The 25,077-nt window shown below is 38.1% G+C and overlaps 1 protein-coding gene across 4 annotated transcripts in view; it reads right to left on the reverse strand.

Annotated features, from left to right (window-relative positions):
• ANKRD10 (ankyrin repeat domain 10) overlaps window positions 1–24,293 on the reverse strand; it is a 38,208-nt gene extending 13,915 nt beyond the window's left edge. The window contains exons 1-4 of one of the 4 annotated variants that reach the window (XM_063337752.1): window positions 24,013–24,293; window positions 23,293–23,514; window positions 17,722–17,874; window positions 9,361–9,452 (exon numbers count right to left, since the gene is read on the reverse strand). In XM_063337752.1, the coding sequence (XP_063193822.1) occupies window positions 9,361–9,452; window positions 17,722–17,874; window positions 23,293–23,514; window positions 24,013–24,213 (668 nt within the window). In that variant the 5' untranslated portion in view covers window positions 24,214–24,293. The remainder of the gene's footprint in view (window positions 1–9,360; window positions 9,453–17,721; window positions 17,875–23,292; window positions 23,515–24,012) is intronic. The other 3 variants (XM_063337763.1, XM_063337771.1, XM_063337779.1) reach the window with 3 other exon arrangements.
• Window positions 24,294–25,077: the final 784 nt, after the last annotated feature.

The raw sequence follows: 25,077 nt of genomic DNA on the forward strand, positions 1-25,077 counted from the left end.
TCAAGTGATGTCCACAGGTGATCTTCAAAACTGACTGATCTTGGCTTTTTTTTATTTAAAAAAAAAAAAAAAAATCTGTTTTTCTCTTCTTCAGGTGTCATCATCACAACTCCCATTTTAAAGGCTCAGTTCATCTGAGAGTCCTGGTATCAAATTAAAGTAGCTACTAAGATGAAGCATATTTTTGTATTTCCTTCTTCTGAAATGCTTTTAAAAATGCTGGCTGTGGATGTAACTAAGTTGTTCAAAACCAAAAAGAGATAAGTATTTTATCTGACCGAACAGGACTGGCCTAGAGAAACATGAAGTTAACTTTCAGTTTAGCTTTAGTTTGGAAGGATGCTTTTATTATTTCAGTCTAACCACAATGTGTTGTTTTGAGAAGCTCACTAAAGGAAGAAAACAACCCGAGGTAAGCTTTTAAAAAATATGCAAGACACTTCCACTATGATTAAGTTATAGAAAGCAAAAAAAAAACCCAAAGCAAATAAAACTTAGAATTATTTAAATATAACTACCTTGGTGTGAGAAGATTTACTTCAAGGTAACTTACAAAATTTTCTCTTAGGAGGATCGGTAGAAAGAAAAGATAAAAGACATGTGCTTCTTGCATTGAACTATAAATGATCCTGAATTTACTTAGGAAGAACTTCATTCCAAGTTCTTTCGGTTCTTCTCCAATTTTTTTACTTATTGGAGGAAAAAAGCAAGTACATTTCTATGTGTCTTTAACATAGAAATACATTTGAAATACACTACCTTTCACTTATAATGTCACATACCTTGAAAAACAAAACGAATGTTTGCTACAAAAAGTCAACAGTAAATATTTTTGAAAAAAACCATTCATATATGTAAAAAAATCCCCTAAATGTTTAATTTTAAATAGTGATTACATCACCTACAGCTTACTGTGTTTTTGTTAATGCCATGCGACAATCTAAGAAAATAAACCACAGTTTTCGTATATCAATATCTGTTAAAAAATACTGATCTCAACTTATCTATTGTTAGTTTACAAATAAAAATGTAGATAATTGTAAATTAGGGTAAGCAAAGCATGCAAATCTATAGATTCTATATCTGAATTCCTAGATTAGCATTAAAACCAATCACCGCAACAAATACCTCAACAGTATGCCTTGTGTGCAGAAAGGAAGCGATACTGAACATTCAATGCCACAACTGTAAGGTTTTCGGAGAAGCACCTGTGGCAGTTTCAGCAGTTTCTATATGGAATGCTCCCCCTTTCTAGGATTACTTGAAAAAATCAAGTCAATTCGAATTACGTAGCTGTAAAACATTGACATGTGTAGTTTTTACAGTTTCAGAATCTTCTGTTTGATTTAAACGGGCAATGGTGCATAAACAGGAAACTTATATCATAAGGGATCACATATTTGCAGGCAACATTAAGATTAAAAGTTACATTAACATACATAAAGTGCTGTAGCACATTATTCAATATGTAAGCCATTATCATGTGACCACCTTAACAACAAGATACTAAGCCTCTTATGCCTTTAAAGCATCATTACGTTCATCCTGAAACCAGTTTGTCAGTTCTTCACTGAAATTTATATAGAATGGATTAAAATTACCGGTCAACTCATGGCTTCAATTACTTTAAATGTAGTAGGCTGTATCTCAAAAGAATTAGTAACTATTCCTATACAAAAATTAGCAGATACAAGGATTAAAACAAAACAAAAGAAAGAGAAAAAAAGATCAGAATACTAAAACGCCCACAGTGAGAAAGAAACGTTTCCTATATAAACATCAGTATACTAGTCTAAAATTTCTAAAGCAAAATGATTTAAAAATACTAAACTTTAAGTGTTTTAACCCTTTGGTGTCCAAATACAAAAGTTGTGAAGTAGTTTCAAACATGGGGTTTTTTCAGATATTAAGAGAAAAATATTCTTAACTCACAGATGTGTGTCGCTGCTGGGGACAGCTACAAAAATTCATGCTAGAATTACATACTGGACATCTACAAGCACAAGTTGGTGCCAAGTTTTTATTTTACAACAAAACATGTGGCAGCTGAAATTATTTTAGACTTTTATAAACAATGGTAGTTTCTCAGAACATCCTCCAAAATCGCAACAAGTTGAATATATTGGAAACAAGGAAGCTCTTCTTTGTGAAGACACTTTTTTTCGCATCAAAATCAAGGTTCACTATGAATCATGCAGCTATAATCAGCTCCTAGATACTTCAACTCACGACTGAGCAAATGCTGGCAGAAGAAAGAATTCATAAACCATGGTAGGCAACATTAGAATTACTACAAGCATCACCATCAGGTGGTGATTTATTCCTGTACCTGCATTCCAATTTATATACTTTTAGAAAGACCTCAAACAGTGGACTTTGATTTTCAATATCTCTTGTAAGAATGATTCACACTTCCAAGTAAACTTTTTGCCTGAACAATATAGGCCTATCTGACTTTGCCTGGTATCAGAAATCAACAGTATTTTTAAATTCATATCCCATTATGTAAGAAGTGATTCTTAAATAAAACTCATAAAAGGAAGGTATGAAAGACTATCATAACTCTCAAAACAACAGTCTGATTGCAATACAGCATAACAGATAAGACCTTCCCCATTAAAATGAAAATGCTAGATCACTAGCAAAAATGAATTCCAAATAAGAATCTTTTTAGTACTGCAGCCACTTTAAGTCCAAAGACAATGTGAGAGATACTGAGCCAGCCAACTTTATGAAAATGAGAACTATCATTGCTGCTGCTACCATGCTTCTAGGAACAGACCAGGAATTGCAGATAAAGTTGATTACAATGAGGAAAGCACTAGGGAAGACTACTAAGGAAAGGTTCAGTGCAAACCCCGAGTTTAAAAGATGAACAGCCTTGCAACGCAGATTCTGCCAAGATGCCTCTAGTAGCCAATAAAATCATATTACTCTCAACATATCAACTGAAAATCAATCATAGCCTAGGATTAGAAAAATTGAGAAAGGAAGCTTCTCTCAAATGTGCAAAGCATGGAAGAGAGTGCAAGAGATTTACTACAAAAACCATGGACAGTAAGAGCTTGGGAATAAAACTAAAGACAAAACATAAATGAATTTCAAAGTATTTTTGTGATGAAAGTGTGTGTGTGTGTGTGTGGGCGGAATCAAGAACAAAATAATTAAAGGTATTAGATAGGCATGGAGAGGGAGACTACGAAACCACACATTTTCTTTTTTGTGACAAAAGTAACTTGATGCTCTTACTCAAGCAGACAGAAGATCTTTCACATTAAGAAACTGCTGAAGTGCATAAAACCACTTCAAATGAGCTTCACAAAAGGTTTTTTTTGACTTAGATTTTCCTGCATTTAAAGGAAAATTTATCTACTATGTATGGGCAACATCAAGCGAAATAGAAAGAAGGAAACAGAAGAGTAACATTTCCCCTGAGTTACAGCTGCCAAAGCTCTTCCAGGGTTTGTTAAGCCTCCATGCAATGAGGTACAGCTTGTAACTGGTAGCACATGACACACATTAGAAACCTTTTCTGACCAACCTGAATGTGTTCTGAGCCATGCCACAACTGCCTACTGTGTTTTGTCCAGGTTCAAGGGTACTAGTTGAACTATGATCAACTTCACTGAAAAGGCACAAACTAGAATAGCAAATGAGATCCAAATCAACACAACTGAAGTTAAAGCAAAACACAAGTTAAAGCTTGCAATTAACAAGCCTCTCACCCCATACCCAGTCAAAAAGTATCAGCAGATCGAGCACAGCACCTGCATAGACCATCACACCATCAATGTCTGGGCTAACCATCAGAACTTGTCAGACTATTGTATTTGGGAATATACTGCACCTTTGCTTCTTCCACTGTATCTAACTTCTGCTCTGGCCAAGTTCCGCTTTGTAACACTGGGTCATCACTAATGATTAAGATCCCCTACCAAGCTGACCCCCATCCTATGAACTTCCTATATGTTCCAGAAAGGTCATAAAATACCATAGCTTTAATGAAAGATTTAATTTTATTCATAAAATGTACTACCTCTCACATTCTTCTCTATTTCTGAACTGATGCCAGTAACTACTGCTGTTATTCCATACTCACTAAGAATAATCCACTCTCAAACTGAACAAGAACTCAGTGGTAGGAGTTTGCCTCAGCTTCCTGTAATTATTCAGACCGGCTGTAACTGAAAACTACCCTTTTCCATCCTAGTTTACTGTAAGCCTGAGCGCCTCTCTTCCACTTTTTGATTTGTCAGTTATCCATGTGTATGTTCTGCTTCAGTATTTTCAAATCTTTCCTTGAGACTAAATCCAAATTACTGCTTTACTTCATGGTCACAACCTCCCACAAACCACGTTAAGTTCTTCTACAAGGACCGTAATCAAGCGTGAAACCAAACATGTTAGAAATTAGCAAGCTTTACTTGAAATTATTTTGCAGGAGTGTACGAGTTTCACCACCGAAATGTACAAAACATTTTGACTTTGCCTTTCCATAAGAATTTACATAAGGCAGGAAAGGAAGAATGAATTCCAACACCTGTAGCCTCCACACTGCAGAATGGTCACTAGAAGAATACTACCATGGCAGCCCTTAAAATGCTTGTTATATACAATGAAAGAAGAACAGGCACTTTTTTTTTTCCCCTCAATGATACTGCAGTCTAATAATGCAACAACAGTAGTTAATCCAGCAGTTTAACTGCTATCTGGAGATTGGACAATCAGGTTTCCAAAAAGAATCATGTATTAAGTGTTTTGAGTTTGAAAAGTATTATAAAAGATTATAAAACCACTAATATACTAATTAACAGATAAGAACCACTCTTTTGAAAAAGCACCTAAATCCTATTCCTAAACAAATAATTAGTAAGAACCCGAAGCACTATTCTCAAGATGAGGTTAATGACCATAAGAAAGTAGGATGTTGATTCTTCTACACTGAATCAATGTAGCGTTACAGCTTCTATAGTAAAAAGATTAAATAGTAATGACCTTTCACAAGCATGTTAACACCAGAAATGGACTCCAGCTCAATACTAAAAGCCTGGTAGTTAGCTAGGTAAGAAAAACAAGCTAATGTTAAAAACTTGTAATCATGTGCTAAGATTTTAAGAAATCAGAAAGAAATCCAGAGACTAATGGAGTAGATCTCTGAACCCTGATACCCTTTCAAGAGAACAGGCCATGTAAATTTCCCCTCCAGACTGAAAATGAACTGAAGGTTTAACACACAGAGGAATGGCTGATTTCTGTGTTAGCATCATGAAATCTACACATCACTCTTGTTCTGTCTCTCCACTAAAGGTGAATGAATTTCAGGAAGTCAAGATGTCTCAAAAGTATAAATGAGACGAACAAAAGCTGAGATATCACAGGAGTGATAATTAAAAGGTGAGACAGACTTCAAACAGAAATTTATTACAAGAATTCACAAAGGGCTAATCCAGCGGCACTGAAAAAATTCACATTGGACAGATTTCTGTTATGGAAGATGGAGAGCAGTTGTGAAGAAGAAAAAATAAATTAATGATGTTTTTTTCAAACAAGACAGTGCAGTTCATGACACGTGAATTTGCAAAGAAGAATTAAAATTAAGCCACTGTCAAAGAACGAGAATAAAGTTTTTTCTGAAAAACTAAATATCAGAGATGGGACATTTCTGGCATTATAGAAGGAGTGAATTTACACATTAAAATGAATGCAAGACAGCTTTAATGCGAAAGTGGCTGAAGTGTCTGCCTAAACTAGATCAACATCACGATACGAATCTGTCATCTGGTAGAAACAGATAACACTGGTACATTTATCCCAGCATGTCAGTTATTCTCCCCAAACGTGGAGACCAAAGTATAAGAAACCAGAAAGGAAAGTATCTCTTTGGGGTCTTTTAGCATCCTATCATGGTATACAAACCAATTTTCCCTAAAACCTTGCAATTTCCATCAGGCAAATAAAAAACCCAAAAACGTTCCTCTGCTACTATTCAAGCATCTTGACCATCAAAAGTACAACCAAGTACTGGATGGCTGCATACCAAGCCACACCCTGCCCCACAAGTTACACCTCTCTCTATCCCAGGATAATACAGTGTTTGAAACTTCTAGCTCTGAACCAAGTCACTAAGGAATAGACAACTGTTCAATGACAGTCACAGAATTTTTATTCAGAAGTAAGTGGACACTGCACAAGTGAATTGCATGAAAATGGCATACGAAACGGAAGAAGAAAGTTCAAATCAGTATAATTAACAGCTGCATCTGCTTATTGTATTTTTGATTTAGCAGTGTCCTGTGTCTACAGTTGCATTTTATATTTATATATATGCGGTGATGCAACCTATGTAACTATATTGAACACCCAGCATTTAAAAATTAGTGTAAAAGAGCAAAACAAAACATGGCACCAAGAAGGCTTTCCTCCATAAAGAGCTGTGGACACTTGTTTGTCACCATTATAAATAATACACAATTAACCATACATAAATTGCATAATTATGCTTTTTAGTGAAAATCCAGCAGTTATTATGGATACTTTAAAAGGTACTATCCACATTAAAAAGTCAGTTACACAGCAAACCTTTTCACTCATATGAGGACATTGTGACCACCTGCTTCCCCCTCTTCAAGGGTCCATGAATACCATAGTTAGTGGAGCAACCATTTTTATGGCTGTAGGACATACTGTGCACAGAATATGCTTCAGCTAAAATGAGAAGGTAAATACCACAAAAAAAATCAAAATATTTTCACTAGGGTACAATTATTATTTTTAAAATATTATTAAAAATTTACACAGGAATAGAGACCCAAATTCTCTCTCATCAATTAGGAAAACAATGCAACAACTTCATGAAATTTAGAGTCTGCAACATACTGTTATTTCTCTGTGAAAGCAATACACTAACAAGCCTGAAGTAAACTAGAACAATTCAAGTGAGGCAATTTTATTAAAACTAAAATTCTTACTTTCATCCTTACTGACTATTGTGAATATTCTTTGGCTTCTAGTATAACCAAAGGAGTGAATACAGCAGAAATACAGTAAACACTGGTATCAAAGATTACACTACTCCAAGTTACTTCATTTTAACAGCAGTATTTCAATAATCACTCATTAATTAAAAAAACATGTATCTTACAGTATTACACTACTGATTACTAGTGTTCGTGTAATAATGAAATCTTAACATCCCTGTTCTACTTTCCATAAAAAACTAGGGATGGTGCAATACTTGATTTATACTATAGATATCATGTATAAGCAGTGTATTTGGCTAATTGCAGTTTTACAAGGGATATTCTCTGCATCTTCTCAAAATCAACTATATTTTGATACCATAATTGTATGAAGAAATAAAGAAAAAATTGGATTAGAAGATCTAATCCCCATAAAAAAGGCCATATTCACTATCAGTAAATATCAGCACTTTAGTTAGTGCTTAGTTCTGTATTTAAGAAAATTCTTGCCTTGGTCCTATATAGTCAATTATCCTTTCAGTTAATATACACAAATTAGAATTCAAATATATTGATAAACTCTTGCTCCTTTTCTTCTAACTGAAGCCATAAAATAAAGGAGTCAAGACTTTCAGGGCATCTACATTTTCAAGATGTTACAAAAATCAGGAAATCCACATACTGTTAGAAATATGGGGCCAGTTTTCAAACCCAGATAACCCCAAATTAATCAATGTCAAAAGCATATACATGGATTTGGCCTAATTTAACATACTAAGCCTAGAAACCGGATTCTATGGAAAAAAAATCCTCACTCCAATCGGTCGATAGCTAGCTCTCTCAGGTGACAGGGCCAAGTCCTGATCCTCTAAATGACTAAACATGGGTTGCTCCACTAGCCTATTGCATTTGCATCCCTGATTAAACCATTTAGTGGATAGGATCTGATATTTAGTTACCTACAGAACTTGTAACAAACGGAATTCAAAGTTAGAAAACTAAGAATTCAATTATTTCCTGTTCACTAAAACTGCTATAAACCTACGCTACTTCTGCTGCAAATAGCTTTGGTCAAAAGCAGATATCACTCTGCAAGCTTTACAGAAACGTTTTGCCTATGGCTTGCAAATACAATGTTTTAAAAGCAAAATTTTTGTTCTGTAAGTTACAGTTGCGGCCGTGTCTCCAACCACAGTTACTCAGCTACTTATTTTGAAAGCCCTATGGACTAACACGCCCTCTTCTTTACATCAGCCTCTTAACTCACTCATTTCACATTGTTTATGCAGTTCCACAACTTCTCTTTTGTTTGGATACTTTGCAAAAAATCACAGGATTACATACTAATTGATGACGATAATTAAGGTTTGCTCAATTCCACAGTAAATTTAAATCCAAGTTTATTTCATCTGAAAGTAAATGGGAATTTATAAATTTAAGACTGATTTCATGAAATTGTCAATAACTGACTGACAGCTGCATTCTAAGTAAGTTATTTCAGTGACATTTTTCACTTTTCTATGAAGCAATCTCTTCATATAAAGCATTTTGTTAACTGCTATTAACTTAAAAACTACTGTATTTCCTGAATACTCTGTGATACCATTGAATGAGTTATGTTTTATGGTAGATTTATCAGGGCAGCATTAGAAAAACAGTGAGATGGAAACCAAAGGGTAAAACAAGAAATTAACTACATGATTCTTATTTCACTTACAACTTAGAAGTTTCATATTGCAGGTTAAAATACAGTAACTAGTTACCATTTAAAATAATAAGGCTAGTTCTAATTAAAACAAATTGCTAAAGTATTTACATTATTATAAGCCATAGAGCTTATACTCAACATTTCTAGGTGAAAACTGCATCCATTTTGTCCATGCTGTAAGTTGCAAAAGTTTGTGAGATTTTCTGAATGTTTTTTCAGTACATAAACCTTCAAAGAAAAAAGTTAACAGGGCAAATACACAATATACTAACAAACAGTATTAAACTAACTGCGAGGAGTGTGTGAGATGCTACTTTGTACATAACATTGCTTTTGCATTGTTTTCTATATTTATTCACCAGTGCAAGGTGTAAATTTGTTGTAAAAAACAACTATACACTAGTCAAAGTGCACAATTTGGGGTTATCTGACAGAAGCGTGATAAATATTTTAATATATCAGATATAAATGCAATACTAATGTAGCACACTGGTTATCTCCTAAGTAAAATAAACTTTATTACTAGACATGGAAAACATCTTGGGCTTCATTACGGTTGAACATGTCTAGCTATTTTTTAATCGGGTGTCTGCTGTTTTGACTTTTCTTTCTGACATTAGTATCTGTGTTTACTGGTCTAAGTTAGTTAACTAAACACACAACAATCAACAACAAAAAAAATACCTCACTTACTCTATTTGCGCACCATGAGCCACAAGGGCACTTATGGAATCCATACTACCAGACCGTGCTGCTTTATGAATAGGAGTTTCGCCAACATAATCCTGTAAAGACAAACTACATTTTGTCAAGCATAATCTTTCTAAAAATTAGAATCTTATTTTTACATTACTCATTTTAATTAAGAAAGCAGATATACAAAAGCAGCATTTATTAGCTATCAAACACATCAGATACTTTATGATTCATTATTTTAAAGTTTGCAGTAGGCTGTCATGTACATTAGCTATTTAGCAAGAAACAATGCTAAGGGCATCTAACTCACGAGATAAGCCTTATCCAATAACTAGGCAATCAGCAGTTATATTCAGTAACACCCCTCAACATATACTACCATAACAATTTACTCTTAACACCTTTATTTCCTAGCACTTTTGTTTCCCGATATGTTGGGCTGTGCAAGCCATCTTGAATTCAGAAGCAGCATGGCCAAGCTTGTGGGACTATAGTGCTTTCAGATCTTGGTGACACACTTACACAGTACTGTTTTGTATCATAAATACTCACCAGGTGAGGAGTATGTATACGTAACTCTACTGTAATGTAAGTGTGCCCAGAGTTCACAGGACAGGCCAGATCTCTCGAGACATACACATTGACTCACGTCCTATACACTTTGCTTTTCTGACCATCTTTATCTATTTATATTCCTTTATTGTTAACCAGTACATCCAATCATTTAATCTTTTTGTATTATGTGCAAACATACTGGGAGTAGTGTATGCTTTTCAGGCGATTCCTCTCTACAAACTATCTTCACAGATAACAGGGACAATCTACAGCAATTTTACAAATGCAACCAGCAAGCAGCAGGTAAATTCCATGCATTGTGATCTACAGGCTGCAAATGAAATTCAGTACTTGCAATTAACCACCAGTATTAAGAACCACAGAGAAGAATCTGTAGTGAAATACAGCCTTGAAGTAGCAAGTAAATATTCAGTTACTGGTTTATGTGATTAAATTATCACAGTCCTCAACACTTTTAATGCATAGCAAGGTTTTGGGTTGGTTTTTTTTTTTTTTTTTTTTTTTTTTTTTTAATTTCCCTCCAAATTTTTGACAGACTTTACTTGTCTGCTCCACTGATATTACATGTTCTAACTGTATGTGCCTCATTTTTGCTTCCCCATTCCTTTTATTAAAATATCAACACTAGCTATTAAAGTAACACAGCACCTTTACTGACTCGCCAGTCTTCATACACAATGTTCACACCTAATTCTACAGTACTAATTATGCTTTAGCTCTATTTGAAATGTGAATATACTCAAAATATGACCATACTACCATCTTGATAGATAGATGGTAACAAGTGTCTTAAATTGTCTGCCAAGCTTCTGAGAAATTAAATCACATCTTTTAGAGCATGTAAATATAAACTGAAGATGAATTCTGGATTACGTGTTATATACTCTCAATTTTCTACTTGCCAATTTTATTTCATGGTAAAATATTTTACAACAAGTTGAAAATTCAATGAGGGTAAGCCAGTTTACCAGTACTTAAGACATATATTCAGCTAAGCAGTGAACCACAAAGCACCCGCAGCAGGGAACAATAATGGTATCAGACAAAGTTTACGTTCTTATAAACTATGGAAAATTGCTGAGGCTGCCACAAAGTTTGGATACAGATAAGAGAAGATAACTCCCCGGAGTCCCTAGTGATTAGAAAACAGCTACACAGCTTTTTTTGAAAATGGCTGTCCATAGCTGATGAACAGAAGACTGCTTTCCAATGAAATTTATGTAATTTCTCCTATTCATAACTTTTCTTGAAGTTACAGGAAGACAGAAACATTTAACAGAGAACACAATTTTATTAACTATCATACCTGGAAATTCACTTGGCACCAATTTATCCAGGAAGATTTTCTTACTAGTGTAATACAGTTTCCCACCATGGAAGCTGTCTTCGATTCATCATTCAACATTTATTGTTTCCTTTCCCCCTGCCTTTTATTAAAGAGGTAGAAGTGTAGAAAGGAAGCAATTTGCCTCTCTTGTTCAGCATTAGTATTTACTCATCCCAGCCCTAACTAAAAAGATAGTCAGTCAGTGTAAAGTTCAGTTTAGAGAAAGTTAGGTCAACTAGCCATGCGTATGACAAAGATGACAAAAATGTTTACTAGCTCCATAAACCTAGCATGGTGTCCACAATGAGATGTGGATAACTGAATTATGAAGCATTTCTGTGGGGAAACACTAGAAGAATTAGAAGAGACCTTGCAAAAGCAGTCCTCACCACTGCGTTACAAGAAGAAACCAAGCTTATAGCAGCTAGCAATCCTGTCACCAACAAACAGAAAAAGATTAGTATCTCAGAAGAGAATATATGTCTTGAGAAGGGCTTCTTGCAATCACTTGCCCAGAAAAGTGTGTGTCTTTCTCTAAAGCTAAGGTATTTGGCAAATGCTCAGAGAGTGACAGAATATACGGATTTAGATTTTTTATAGCATTTGTTTTAATTATGGCACCTAAATTTCAGTCATCAGTAGTGTTATCTTCTTTTGAACTTCTCCTATGGGACCAAATTATTTGCACTGAAATAGTTTCTGAAAAAGTCTCCTAGCTCTACAAGGAACTCTCCAGGTCATGAGCTAGACTGAAAGGAAAAAAAAAGTTATCTCCCACTGTAAAATCGCTTTAAAGTTTACTTATTTTTCAACACATTCAAAATGATGCATACAGAGAAAAATAAAGTACTCTATAAGCCTCAGAGCAATCCTGTTTTGATTCAACAATTGGAATGGATGGCACCAAACAGAAAAAGCAATGTAACAGAGGTTTTTCCAAGACGCTTCCGAGAGCAATTCAAGGTCTAGATTGGTAGTACATTTTCATGCATAAGACATCTCTTCCTTATCTCTTTTTTGACTACATGGAGCAAACTCAGTTACTTTATTTTGAGGGGCTCTACAAATTCCTAATTATCCTTGATAACACCTCATAACCCTTCTAATTGTCCACAGTTCCCATACGTGCTTCAGTTCGACATAACCCCTTCTATAACAACACTCCAGGAAGGGAAACATCAATAACTTGTAATGGCCTTTCATATCTACAGAACTTTTCAGGGCCTTATTTACGCTTTTGATGTAACACTGCACCAGCAGCCGAAATTTGTCTCACAATAGAGAAGTCACATTGTAAATAAATGAGTAGAAAGATCAACTAAGTTTCATTAATTTAGTATTGAAGATAACAGAAGTTTATGTGGAGACTAAGTATTTTTTTTTTGTGTACAGTGCTTCTGAAGAGATGACAAAGCGAGTCATTAGGCACCACAGACATATTTATTTTTTTGCAATTCACTGCTGCTATCAAACATCCTCCTTTCCCTTGGAGGAGCACGACTATCCTTTTGCAAAGACAAGGGCAGTCTTCTCTAGCTTGGGGTCATGCTTAGATAACCACTGAGTTCTATTTAATTTTACTAAGTAAGTATCTAGCTTCCTTCTTTATTCTCTTTTTATTTATATGGCTAAAGAGTCTTCTGCTTTTTCAGCTTAAATTTTCTCAGTAAATCTCTCTCAGCTTCATTAATCAGATTTTCTTACTATGCTGCTCAACCTGAAGAGACATTTCCTCTATTGATTAAGTATTTTTCTCAAACTCTTTGCTTATTACCAGGCCTCTTTTGGATGTGGTTATTTTTTCAGTTCAATCTAAAGCCATTTTTTATCCTATTTTCCCTCTTTCTGTCTTTTTTAGGTGCAAATTTCTGTTTGCTTTCAGATCTTCCAGTTGAACTTGGGGCAAATTTCCCATTTTGTTCTCCAAGTTCTAGATATGATTCAGTTAATTTCACTCACTGGTACCCCTTTTATTAAAAAAGTTAACTTACCTGTAAATATTTCTTTTTAAAACAAAAAAACCCATGCACATTTACACTGAAAACTTTCAACTACACGTACTGGTTTTGGCTCGGATAGAGTTATTTTCTTCATAGTAGCTGCTATGGTGCTATATTCTGGATTTGTGACCAAAGCAGTGTTTGTAACACATCAATGTTTTGGCTAGGAGTGGGCTGGGGGTGCACAGGAAGCTGGGAGGTGACATAGCTGGGACTGCTGACTAAGACTGACCAGGGGGATGTCCCATACCATATGATGTCATATACTTAGCAAGAAGAACTGGAGGTGAGGCGTTTGCCAGGGCTGTTGTTGCCTGGGCATCAGTGAGCTAGTGATGAGCAATTGCGGGTTTTTTTTTGATTGTGGTGTGGGGTTTTAAAGATTTTTTTTTTATCATCACTTGATTTTCTTTTGTTTTTCTTTGTTTCCTTTTTTACCTATTAAACCCACGAGTTTTCTCACTTTTCCATTCTGATTCTCTCCCTCAACCCACTGGGGGTGGGAACAACAAGCGTGGTGTTTTTTGGTGCTTTGGTGTCTACCAAGTTTAAACCATAACACTATACAAGCATTTCTAGTATAAATATCTGACTAAGACACACAAGTACTATTTTACCCAGCAAGAAATATAAACTAACTCCACTCCTTAACTCGACTGCTGAATTTCAAGTTCTATGAGCTGATCACATTTCTAAAACCTGTTCAGATTTCTTAGACCCAGCACCCTACCCTTTCTGAAGCCAAGAAGTAGAAGCTGGAGAACGCTGAGTATTTTTCCACATTCTTTGTTAAAAATGAATTCATGATAGTTTCTCCTTCTGAATTTTGAGTACAGATAAGAACTGATCGAATATTTTTTATCTGGATTTAGTCCAAATTATTGTTTACAATACAAAACTGTACATACCAAAGGAATGAGTGTTTTCTTCCTCCCCACCAAGGATACCAGCATATTTACAGTTCTTGCTAACATGGGTAGTCTAACCCTCCTAAATCTATTTGCCATCACTGCCACATGATGGTAACTGGCTGTATGAAAAGTAAGTTAACATGACCTGTAAGGATGCAGTATTTCTTACCCCTTCTCTTTAAGCCAGGCCACACAAAACTGGTTTTTTTGGCCAATCAATGCACTCAAGATACAACAGAATGTTTAATAGGCTGAGGCTAGAGGGAAAGTATATTTCAATTAAGTAACAGGCTTTTTAATCAAAAAGTACTTCGCACTGTCACAGTGAACTAGAGCAGGCAGACAGACAAGTGCAGGTCTTGAGTAACATTATTAAGAACTATTAGCAGGCACTGCCCACTGAACAAAAATAAGTAAATAACAGGACTTCCATTGCTTGACACATTAGCTTTCTCCTGTGGATTTTTATGGTGATCCTGGGGGTGAAAAACTGCCCACTGATCATAAAGAGAGATAGATGGTTCTAGCCAGCACATACAGTTAGGCAAGAGGGCTGGGCATCACAGGATATACTCACAGAACTTATTTGGGGAGCAAGGTACAGCTGGGACAAGCAGTTTTCAGCATCTGTCCTTCATTGCTGCTGCCTGAGAAGTGTCCTGGGCAATTGTCACCAGCACTAAGATAGCATTTTCAAGTTTTGCTAAACTTCAGGGCAGGCAGCATGGGCTACAATACAATACCTCAGGGCAGATATGAGAAAGCGTGCATGCAAATTCTACTGAGTACCGGAGGTTTACGTTAAGACTGAGAGACTCGAGTGGATTCCTTTTCAGGAGCTATCCTTTTCTTTTTCCAGAGGTGATGGGTTAGTCTGTAGCCAGTGACCAGGAGTCAGTTTGGAAGGAAAGTTTTACTAGTTTAAATATCAAGTATTCCCAGATCTTTCTCAGCATGTGTTTTGTATCCAGTGTCCATGGAACACTTGTCCTCACACAAGCATTAGCCAGTGACTATGTCTGTTTGAAGTACAGCATCAGTCAGCGAGCTGGAAGGAATAAACAAAATACACATCAGGAAATAGTGCTCCAAAAGCTCAAAAGTGTGGGTGGAAGCCCTAGATGATCACCTCAAAGTGCTTGGAAGTTAAATAAGGAACCAAGATAATTTATTAAGCAGTTCAAATCAAACAAGAATAGTAGAATTTGACTGCAATTCGATAAACAGCTAGAAGAAATTGGGGAGAGCAAAGCATGCACTATGCTTTACATAGCCATGTATGAAACATTCCAAATATCTGTGGGATGTTTGCTGCTATAGGTGCCACCAAAGTACACTGTCTAGCTTTCAGTGCTTGTGCATGTGAAACCAGTGTGACTGACCACTTGCATCCTAACAAAGAACTTCAGAAACTTTGTTTCTACTACCATTTTAATTAACCAGAGCCATCTTATTTTGTCATTAAACCAAATCTAGAATACCTCTTTTTGTATGTTCAACTAATATTTTGTGGGAGCAAAAAAGAGCTATTACACTGAAGCATAACTTGAGCCTACCATTAACAACACGCAAGGCTTCCACAGTGTCAACTCTAACTACTATCTATACTAGTGTCCTTTGCCTGTCAATACCTAAATCTGCCCTCAGAGGTCTGTAAGATCCTATCACCACTATCTCATTTGAAAACTTGAGAACCACAGTACTCTTCCTCCTGTGGAGGATCACAGATCTGTTATTTGGATTTGCTCTGGTGATATGCCATCAAAATAATGACTCCTGAGTCACTGGCTAGTCTCGGTGACTTCTCTAAGCTGTCTACTTTTACCTGCCTTCATACCTGCAGTATCATACTGCCTTCTGCTTTCCTTTACAGTCATCTGCACGTTGCCCTCAGCCCATGAAGAGATCTCTCTACACTCTTCTCCTCTTCTTTTGGGGGGCTAGCTGCTACTTTCTTCTTTCCTAGCTGCTACTTCCTTCTTTCTTATAACCTCACTCACTAGATGTGATTTCTTCCCCCCCGCTCCCCCCGCCCCCCATCACGTTCCAGGACAGCAAGCTTGTTCTTCAACTCCATTTCAACCTCACTGGTTAGTTCTTCTCTTTATCCTCATAGTTGGAAACTTTCATTCTTCTCATTCATTCATTTTCATTCATTCTTCTCTTCTCATTTAGCAGATATTTGTACATCTTTATTCTGTGCATGCCATGTTTCCTCTCTAATCACCGTTTCTTTACATTCTTACCTGTTCTCCAGATGAATTTATAGTTCTCGTATTTTCTCTTCTGAAGATTCTACCACTATGCAGCAATAACTTATTGCATAAGTTACTTTTGTCAGGTATCAAGGAGAAGATGCGATCTATAGCCTCTGCATCCAGTCACCTTCATTGTTTCTACAATTCTCCTGGTGTCTCACAGCTGTTCTCAGTGCACCAGCCTTCTTTTCTGAAAACTCAACACAAACTTCCCCATTTCTTATTTTTGCATAGCTTAAAAAAAAAAAGAACCAAACTCTAGAAACGCAAATGTTTAAGTTCCTCAGGAGACTTAGCTTAACTCTACTGCATATAGAACAGTCTGGCCATTAAATATTTTAAGAAAAGTATGATGCACGATTTAACAGACCAGACATTTTACAGATGCTGTGCTATACTACAGCTTTTAGTAAATGCATATGCTGAGTATTAATTACTCTCTTAGAATATTATAAATAATTTTGAGTACTGTTATAAAGGCACACATCATGTATGCCCAGCATAGATAATAGATCCATTTAGTACTGCAAACATTTTCTCCAAAAGCATGATAGTTTTGAGCGCTCGATTCTGTTACTGTGTCAGAGTATAACAGTCCTTTACAGGAATTTTGCTATATTAATGCACTCTCTGCTCCTAAATCAATCATTATCCATACTCACAGTAAAAATAACGGAAAATTATTTTAAAAAATTTAAAAAATAATCACCCATTCATTCTTCATTACTACAGTACATGTTTCTGATCTATTTGCAGGAAGTTACTAGAAAAGTTTTGGAAATAATCTAAAAAGGAAAACAGCATGAAACCAGATGCACCATAAACTAAACTGTGGCAGACCTTACTAGTTAGATGTATGACTAAATCATGAAGTACTACATAGGACTCATGGTTCTGTAGGTAATGGTGAATTTTTAAATTCTTAACATACTAAAGTAAGATGTTCCTCGCTAGCCTTTTTTCTTTCTCCCAAAAGAGGTATTAGAATATCAGAGTACTTGCTAATGCTGCCAACACCAGAGCAGCATACCATTTTGTTCAGTAAGTAACAAGATGTCAATTCCTAAAACAAATGTTCTATAAACCTTTAGTGGCTTAAAGGACATCTATTAGTCCTATCTACACTATAAAGAAAAAGGTCTATAGCTGATAATTAAGTCATTTGACTTCAGCTGATGTTAAAAATTTATCTGTATGTGAATGAAAGGATCATACATGTAGAAAAAAGGGACCAAGACACTCCTTCCAAAACTATATGCACACATTAAATACGCATGAATCCATACCTGTTTGTTTATGTTGGCCCCCACTTGAATCAACCAATTCAGGCACTGTGGATGTCCTCCAAAAGCAGCAATGTGGGCTGGTGTTTGAGCAAAACGTGTTGTACTGGCATTTACAGAAGCTCCAGCTCTTACTAACTGCATTAGGCACTCCAGCTTTAAAGACATGAGGAAATAAAACCGAAAACATTACACAGATGTGCTACGACAATTAACATGTGCTAAATAAATACATAAAAACTATAAAAGTTAAACTTACTAGTCAAACTACATGGTTGCAAAACAAGAGAGAATACGAACATTAGGATTTTGCCCCTCCTTCCTATACTCCCCGCCTCCTTTGGCCATAGGCCATACCTGAAAAGTACTTAATTCTCACCCCCAAAACTCAATTCCAACATTTGTTTTCAGGATGGGGGAAGAGAGGGCATAAATATCTCAAAGCTGCCTACAAGAGCTATTTGGTTCACTTTTGTTAGTGACAAAAAGAGTTCCGATCCAGCAAAGCTGCAAACATGATACTAAACAGACTTTATTTGTTAACTCTTGCCAAAACAACAGTGTTGTTAGGAGATATGTAGATGTATTCCCAGGAAAGTTTAGAGAAAGGTAAATCAGAAAAACACAAGATTTTAAATATCTTTAATGCTTACCTAGAGTGAAAGAAGCAGATTACTAATGAAAGCCAATACTGTTAGTATTACGATAAATCTATAGAAAGAATAAATTCTTTTCGCCATTTTCCTGTTACGACAGCTGAAGAGCTGTTTGTGGCAATACCAAAATAAAAGCCCTCTTTGTTTTAAAAAAAACCTGCAGTATTCTGTCACACTATATTCTGACTTCTATTTTCCCATCTTACTAACCAGAAGTGTCAGATATCCAGCTACTATTTTTAAATGTTCATAACATCACATTTGTAGAAGCTAAGCAAACCACAGCCACAATGACCTCAACTTTCAAAAACAGTCAAAAAATCTCCTTTCCTGTCACACAGTAACATTGTCTTTTTGTTGATAGGAAAAGGAATGCACTATGCTAAAATAAACAGTTTAGTCTAGGCTTCCATTTATTATGGTTAGAAAAGAAACACCACCACACATACACCCCCCCCCCCCCCCCCAAAAACAAAAAGCCACCATACTGACTCATAATATTGGTTCATACACAACAAAAATCTACTGGTCAGTCTCTCATAGTTAAAGAAAATGTTTGTGAGCCATATCACAGCTATGGAATAATCTGTTCATAAAGGAGCAGTTAAAAAGCATCAGAAAGTCAGCTGGCAACTTGATTACAGATAGAAACACACATGTCACGATTCCAACATTCTTCTCTACTGCTGTATGTCAAGTCTCTCTCTCTTTTTTTTTTACCTGTAAATTCCTGATCTTGATGAGTTACATACATGAGATGTAAGTACCAAACACCATAGTGAAATATTTTATATTAGCTTTGCAAATGTATTGTGAACTTCAATTGTTTCCTTCCCCGTGTAATTCAAACACACACATACGAATTCTAAGCTTCAGGATATGCAAAAGTACTTTTTTGGACTGTAATGGACTTGACAATGGATACGGCTGTACCACTAACTCACTAATTACGTGAAGTAAACGTGTATGGATGAGGGCAACTGAAATATTGCTGTATTAATGAATCTAGCTCCATAAAACACAAAATTACCAAAGAAAAAGTACGTCTTCAAAAGCAAACAAGTATTTTTAACTAAAAAAAATTTACATCAAAAAAATGGTGTAGGAAAATCTATATTTCTAATGCTGGATTACTCAAATACATTTTGTATTTGCTACTCATAGACCTTCCTTGGTGTTCACATGCTAGCACCCTAATATTGCTGTTAACCCTTAGAAATTATTAATAATTTTAACACTGTAATTATTAATAAGCAATAAGATGGAAAAGAACTCCAGCTACACCAAGAAGTTCCTCTACTATAACTGCAAACAAAAATAAAGTTCAGCCAGTTTTTAAAACAATAGACTTCTAATGGAATTAATCTGAAAACACTTTCAGACAAGCATTACAACTTTAGTAAAGAATAGTATTTCCTGCACAGAAACTGGGATGAAAGAACTTCCATAATTGGACAGCCATTACACCCTGTCAATTGAAAGCGGAAAAGCATTGGAACTGGATCACCAGCATCATCTTGCACTGTTTAAATCTGCTTTATAAGATGACTACATGTCGTGATTACCTATACAACTTCATGTTTAAATGTTTTTTTCTTGTGTGCCGCCACCCCCCCCCAATCTCTTACAGGATTTTAACAATGTAGGTTATGTTTCATTCCATTAAAAGCTCAAGCATGGGTCAGAAAAACCTGTTTCTTCCAACATTCTGGAATAATGAGGTAAATTACTTCCATGGATCGGAAAAGTCAATGTAATGAAAAACAATAACTCACTTGATTATTTACGCTAGAGATCAGGACACACAAGTCTGCTTTCATCAAATAACCTTTTAGAAGGTATTTTCCACTGTATTGTTATACCTAAAGCAGAGGTTAAACTGATTTAATGAGGAAGAAAGACAGGCCTCCACATAGGACACAACACTGGCAAAATACCAAGGAAGAAACAGTCATTTTTATCTGTACTACTTTTGTTCCAAAAGAAACAGAATGTACCTACTACTATTCTGCTTCCTATAATGTAAACAGTCAAATGGCAAAAATAAAAGTAGAAGAGTACAAGCAAATACATGTGGTCAGAGAAAATAAAAATACACATGCAAGTGGTTAAAAAGAAAAATGAAATTAAGGTTAGTAGAAGTCAAAGTGAATTAACAGCGACTTCAGTTTTTTATGCAAGCCCTTCATTTTCTACCTCTCTGGTAGCTTTTTAGATTGCTAACAGTTTTACATTTTGACCCATCTTCTCAGAAACCTACTGAATGCCAGGGTAATTTAGGGCACTGTATAATTAACTCTAATTGGAATACAGCAACTCTAATGGGAATTAATTTACATCTTGGGGTATGAACACTTCTCTGCAGTCAAGAAACATCCTGAAAATGCAAACTCCACCACAGACACTCAACATAGCAAGTATATTTGGATTTGCTACTATCTCTAAAAGGAGGCCACACTGTCATTAAAACTCCAGGTATTACAACCAGAAACACTGGTTGCAATATCTACCATTTTCAACTTACTTTGTTGGCATTTTATTTATTACTTGCAAGCTGTCCAAGTATGTTTCAGAGGAAGCTATTCAAAAATACTGTGTTTTCAATTTTAGTCTTAAGATACTCCAGTTTTATTGGTGCTAGTGTTAGATCAGTATTCCCCCCAAAAAGGTATTTTTCCTCTTTCAACTATTCATTTCTAACAGAATTTGAATGTTGATTCTACTTCCTTACTGCAGCATATCTACAACTGCGTGCAAGAATGTAGTCCTACGTAGCTTCATTCTAAAATGGTTTTGTACTGATACAATGAGGGCTTTCTTCTATGTTCAAATTATGCAACAGATAGTGGGAAAGAAACATCTCTACACTGCTAAAGGTCACCAACCCTAGACTGATGCTCTGTGTCCATGCACACATGTATCTGTATCTATGAACTCTTCTGATTTCACTGCTTACAAGAAGTTGTTCAACAAGGACTTCTTCCAGAAAGAAGCTATACCTGTTTTGTAATTTCAGCCTCCTACACAGCTGCAGTTAGAACATGCTGCTAAATGGCCCTATATCAGAAGGACAGCCATGTAATTTCTTTCAAGACAGACAAACAAGTGAAAATCCCACAAAATCTAGAAAAACAAAGAAGTGAAGAGGAAAAGAGTTTTGTTCAGTAACTACTAATGAACCATTTCTCAAAGTATCAGAGTTTTAAAACATTAATTCTTTGAAATTAAGAATTCTCTATTTGAAGCTTTGATGAATCTGAACTTGGAAAAAAAGTGTAAATAATAACAGAAGACATGCATATGAATGTCCCCTAAGAGCAGCTATTGTTTCACTGCTGGCAACCATCTACTAACTGGTAAAAGGTAAAAGTATAACTATGCTACACAAACACAAAGTCAGTTGAGTTTGGGATCCAATTACATTACTGTAACTTTTTCAAGTGTGTTATATAGTCTCTGGTTCAGAGAAAGGAACACTACCTAACAAGACTATAAAACCTGCAGATAACTTACATAAATTGAAACTGCCTAGACCTTGTCACAAGGTTTTTAGGAAAGTACATACATTCAAAGTTGAATAAAACTCATTTATAGCCTAGGTCATCCTTTCAAGTCTCATTTCACTTGCCAGATTTTTCTCCCTTATACGCAACAAGAACAACAAAAACAGGTATCAAATTTTGCTGATACTCAAGAATGAACACGGCAAATATAAACACAGTATCTTGCAGACTGACTTGTTGCCTTTGTGAGCTGTTTCTGCAAGAGACTCTTCAACAGAAACTAGAACGTACACAAAAATTCACATAACGTAGATGGCTAGTGGAAAGCTGAAGATGCTTAGAGGAAAAAACAGAACAACACAGACTGCCGTAAGTGTGTACTGAAGAGAAGTTCTTATGAGATGGAAAAATGAAACAGGAGACTGTAATGCCAAATTAGCATCTTCACATTTTTTATTTTTTTGTGAGTGTACCTCATAATAAAATTTAAGGCACTCCACTTTTTTTTTCCCCTGAGTGTAGAATGTAGACAATTATTAGCTTCTTTCTGAACAGATAAAAGGCTACCATAGGCTTTGTTTTCTGTGGGGTTTGGGTTTTTGTGGGGTTGTTGTTGTTTTGGATGGTTTGGGTTTTTGTTTGGGTTTTTTTTGTTTCAAGACTGAAGGGCTACTTCTCTGTGTTTCTAAAATGGTTCTCAAACAAGCACTGCAGGTAAGATGACTTAACATAGAGAAACCATCTCTTCATAAACCATGACAACTGCTAAGTACATTCACTTTCCTTCCGTGGCACACAATCAACAAACAAATAGAAACATATTGGAAATGGGAGGCAGAACAAGAACAAAAGCTCCTCAAAATCCAGAGCCAGACAAATCAATGAGGGGAAAAAAGACCCCAACCCCAGCCCTCTAAGGCCCGCACAATCACTGCATTAGAAACAGGAAAGGCCTACATAAAACCAAGAAATTAAGATAACACCCATCTTAAGACTTGAAGTTAGAGCTAAGTCAGAGAAGAAAGACCCTTTAGAAATATTTGGGTTATTTTTTCAAATTATCTATTTCATAAATAGCTGTTAATTCCCATTTTTGAGTTTGACAATCCAACAAAGGTGATCATAAACACATTTATTTTGAAAATGCTACTAGAATTCTCATATAGCATGGCTTCAAACACTGCCTGTCAGCTTAGAAAGGTCTCTGAAAGGAATCGAAAGCAGAGATTTCAGGGACATAGGCTAAGTAAATCCTACTTTTTACCTAAATACGAAGTTCCAACCGCGGAATCCAGAAACATCTATAGCGTACCTACTTCTCACGTTTTGATCTTTTCCCCACTGTAACAATGTCAACGCAGTTAATTCCATACCCGCATCTGCGCGCATATAAACCACAACGTATTTTTCCATACCGATAGCAACAAAAGGAGGACTTTACACGCACAAGCATCTTCTTCCCAAACTCCTAATGAGCCGGTCGTCATAACACAGGCCCCACAACAAAACAAATCTCCAGGTGTGGAGCCCGAGGACGATAAGGTCCGTGACGACTGGAGACAAAGCACGAAAGAAGGATGGGTGTGCAGGGGTGGGGTGCGGTAGAAGTGGTCGCCGTCTCGGAGGTCCCTGTAGTCCTGGCCAGGAGGTTCGGAGAGGGTCTGGGGAAGCGGGAGGAGGGGCCGTGGGCCCGCCCCTCCTCCTCCTCCCCCCCACTGGCTCCCGCCGCCCCGGGCGCCGTTTGAAAGCCCGACTGACAGACCTAGGGCCGCCTCAGCCAGCCAGCTTGCCCCGAAGGCAGCGAAAAAAAAAAATAAAAGGGGTCGCTGCCTCGCCGCCGGGGGTGGGATGAAATGATGCGGGAACGGCAGGTGCCACCCGCCCCCGCGGTCTGTCCCACCCCCGGCCTGGCTGGCGGCGAGGACAAGGCCCCGAAGCCCAGCGCCGCGGCCTCTCCCCGCCCGCCCCATCCCCTGAGGGGAACCCAGCGGCGCGGCGGCCGCCTCCCGCCACAGCGCCGCGCAAGGGGCAAAGATGGCGCCGCGATGCGCGGGAGCGGGACCGGCGCCCTCCTTCTCCTTCCACTTCCCCCCCCAGCTCCCGCCGCCGCCCCCGCTCCGCCGGCCGGGCCCCACCTTGCCGAAGTGCGCAGCCCAATGGATGGGCGTCCAGCCGTAGAAGGAATCCTCGGCCGCCAAGTCGGAGCAGGGCGAGCTCTGAAGCAGGGCGCACAAGGCGGGCAGGTCCCCATCGCGGCAGGCGCGGTGCAGGGGGAAGCGCAGGGTCAGCAGCTCCTCGCTGGAGAAACCCGCCTCGGGGCCGGCTCCTAGCGACATGGCGGGCAGGGGAGGGCAGGGTAAGGCAAGGCAAGATAGGGGGGGAAGCGGCAGCAGGGGCGAGGGGAGGGGGAATGGGGGGAGGGGGGAAGAGAAGAAGCGGGCGGGCAGGGGCACGCTGCCCGGGATGGAAACGACGGCGACTGCGGCGGCCGCTGGCTGCCCGAGCACAAAGGAAGCGAGGCGGGGCCGCGCGCGCCGCTCCGCCCCGCGGGGGCGGGGGCCGGGGCCGCGCGCCCGTCCGGGCGCCGGAGGCAGCTGGGCGGGAAGCGCGCGGCCGCCGTCCGTTATTTCTGTTGCCCGAGGACGGAGGGACGTTACCCCGCCGCCGCCGCCTGAGGCAGCTGGTTTGGCGGCAGCCTCCGGGGAAGGGTGGGAGGGGGCCTCTTCGAACCCGGCTGCACCGGCGGGGAGGGACGGCGCCTCTGGGCTCGCCGGGGAAAGGCCGCCGGCGCGGCGGTGGTTTTTGCGAGGGGAACGGTCCGTGTCGCCGCTGCTCTCCCCGCGCAGGCGGTGCCTCCCGGGCCGTGGGCTGTGCCGCGGGGCAGGGAGCGGAATCGCACTCCCTGGAGGATGCGCTGCTGGCTTTCGGCACGCCGGGTGGATCTGAATGTCATCCAGCGGGGTTATTAACTCCAGGGCGCCCGTGCCTTTGGCAGCAGTAGTTCAGGAGGCAGGATGGTGCCCGCGTAAAAGCACACAGGGAAGCAGATTTAACGGAAACAAACCATACCTCATCAAGCCTTCTTCCAGACAGCAAGTAATCTTGTTCACCTGAGCAGACACTTCCCCCCCTCAACTCAAAGGGACTGTTCATGTATGTGATAGATTTCATTGCTTGAGGCCCTTACCTAGTAGTTTCTG

Source organism: Chroicocephalus ridibundus, chromosome 1 (assembly GCF_963924245.1).
Source record: "Chroicocephalus ridibundus chromosome 1, bChrRid1.1, whole genome shotgun sequence".
Taxonomy (NCBI): domain Eukaryota; kingdom Metazoa; phylum Chordata; class Aves; order Charadriiformes; family Laridae; genus Chroicocephalus; species Chroicocephalus ridibundus.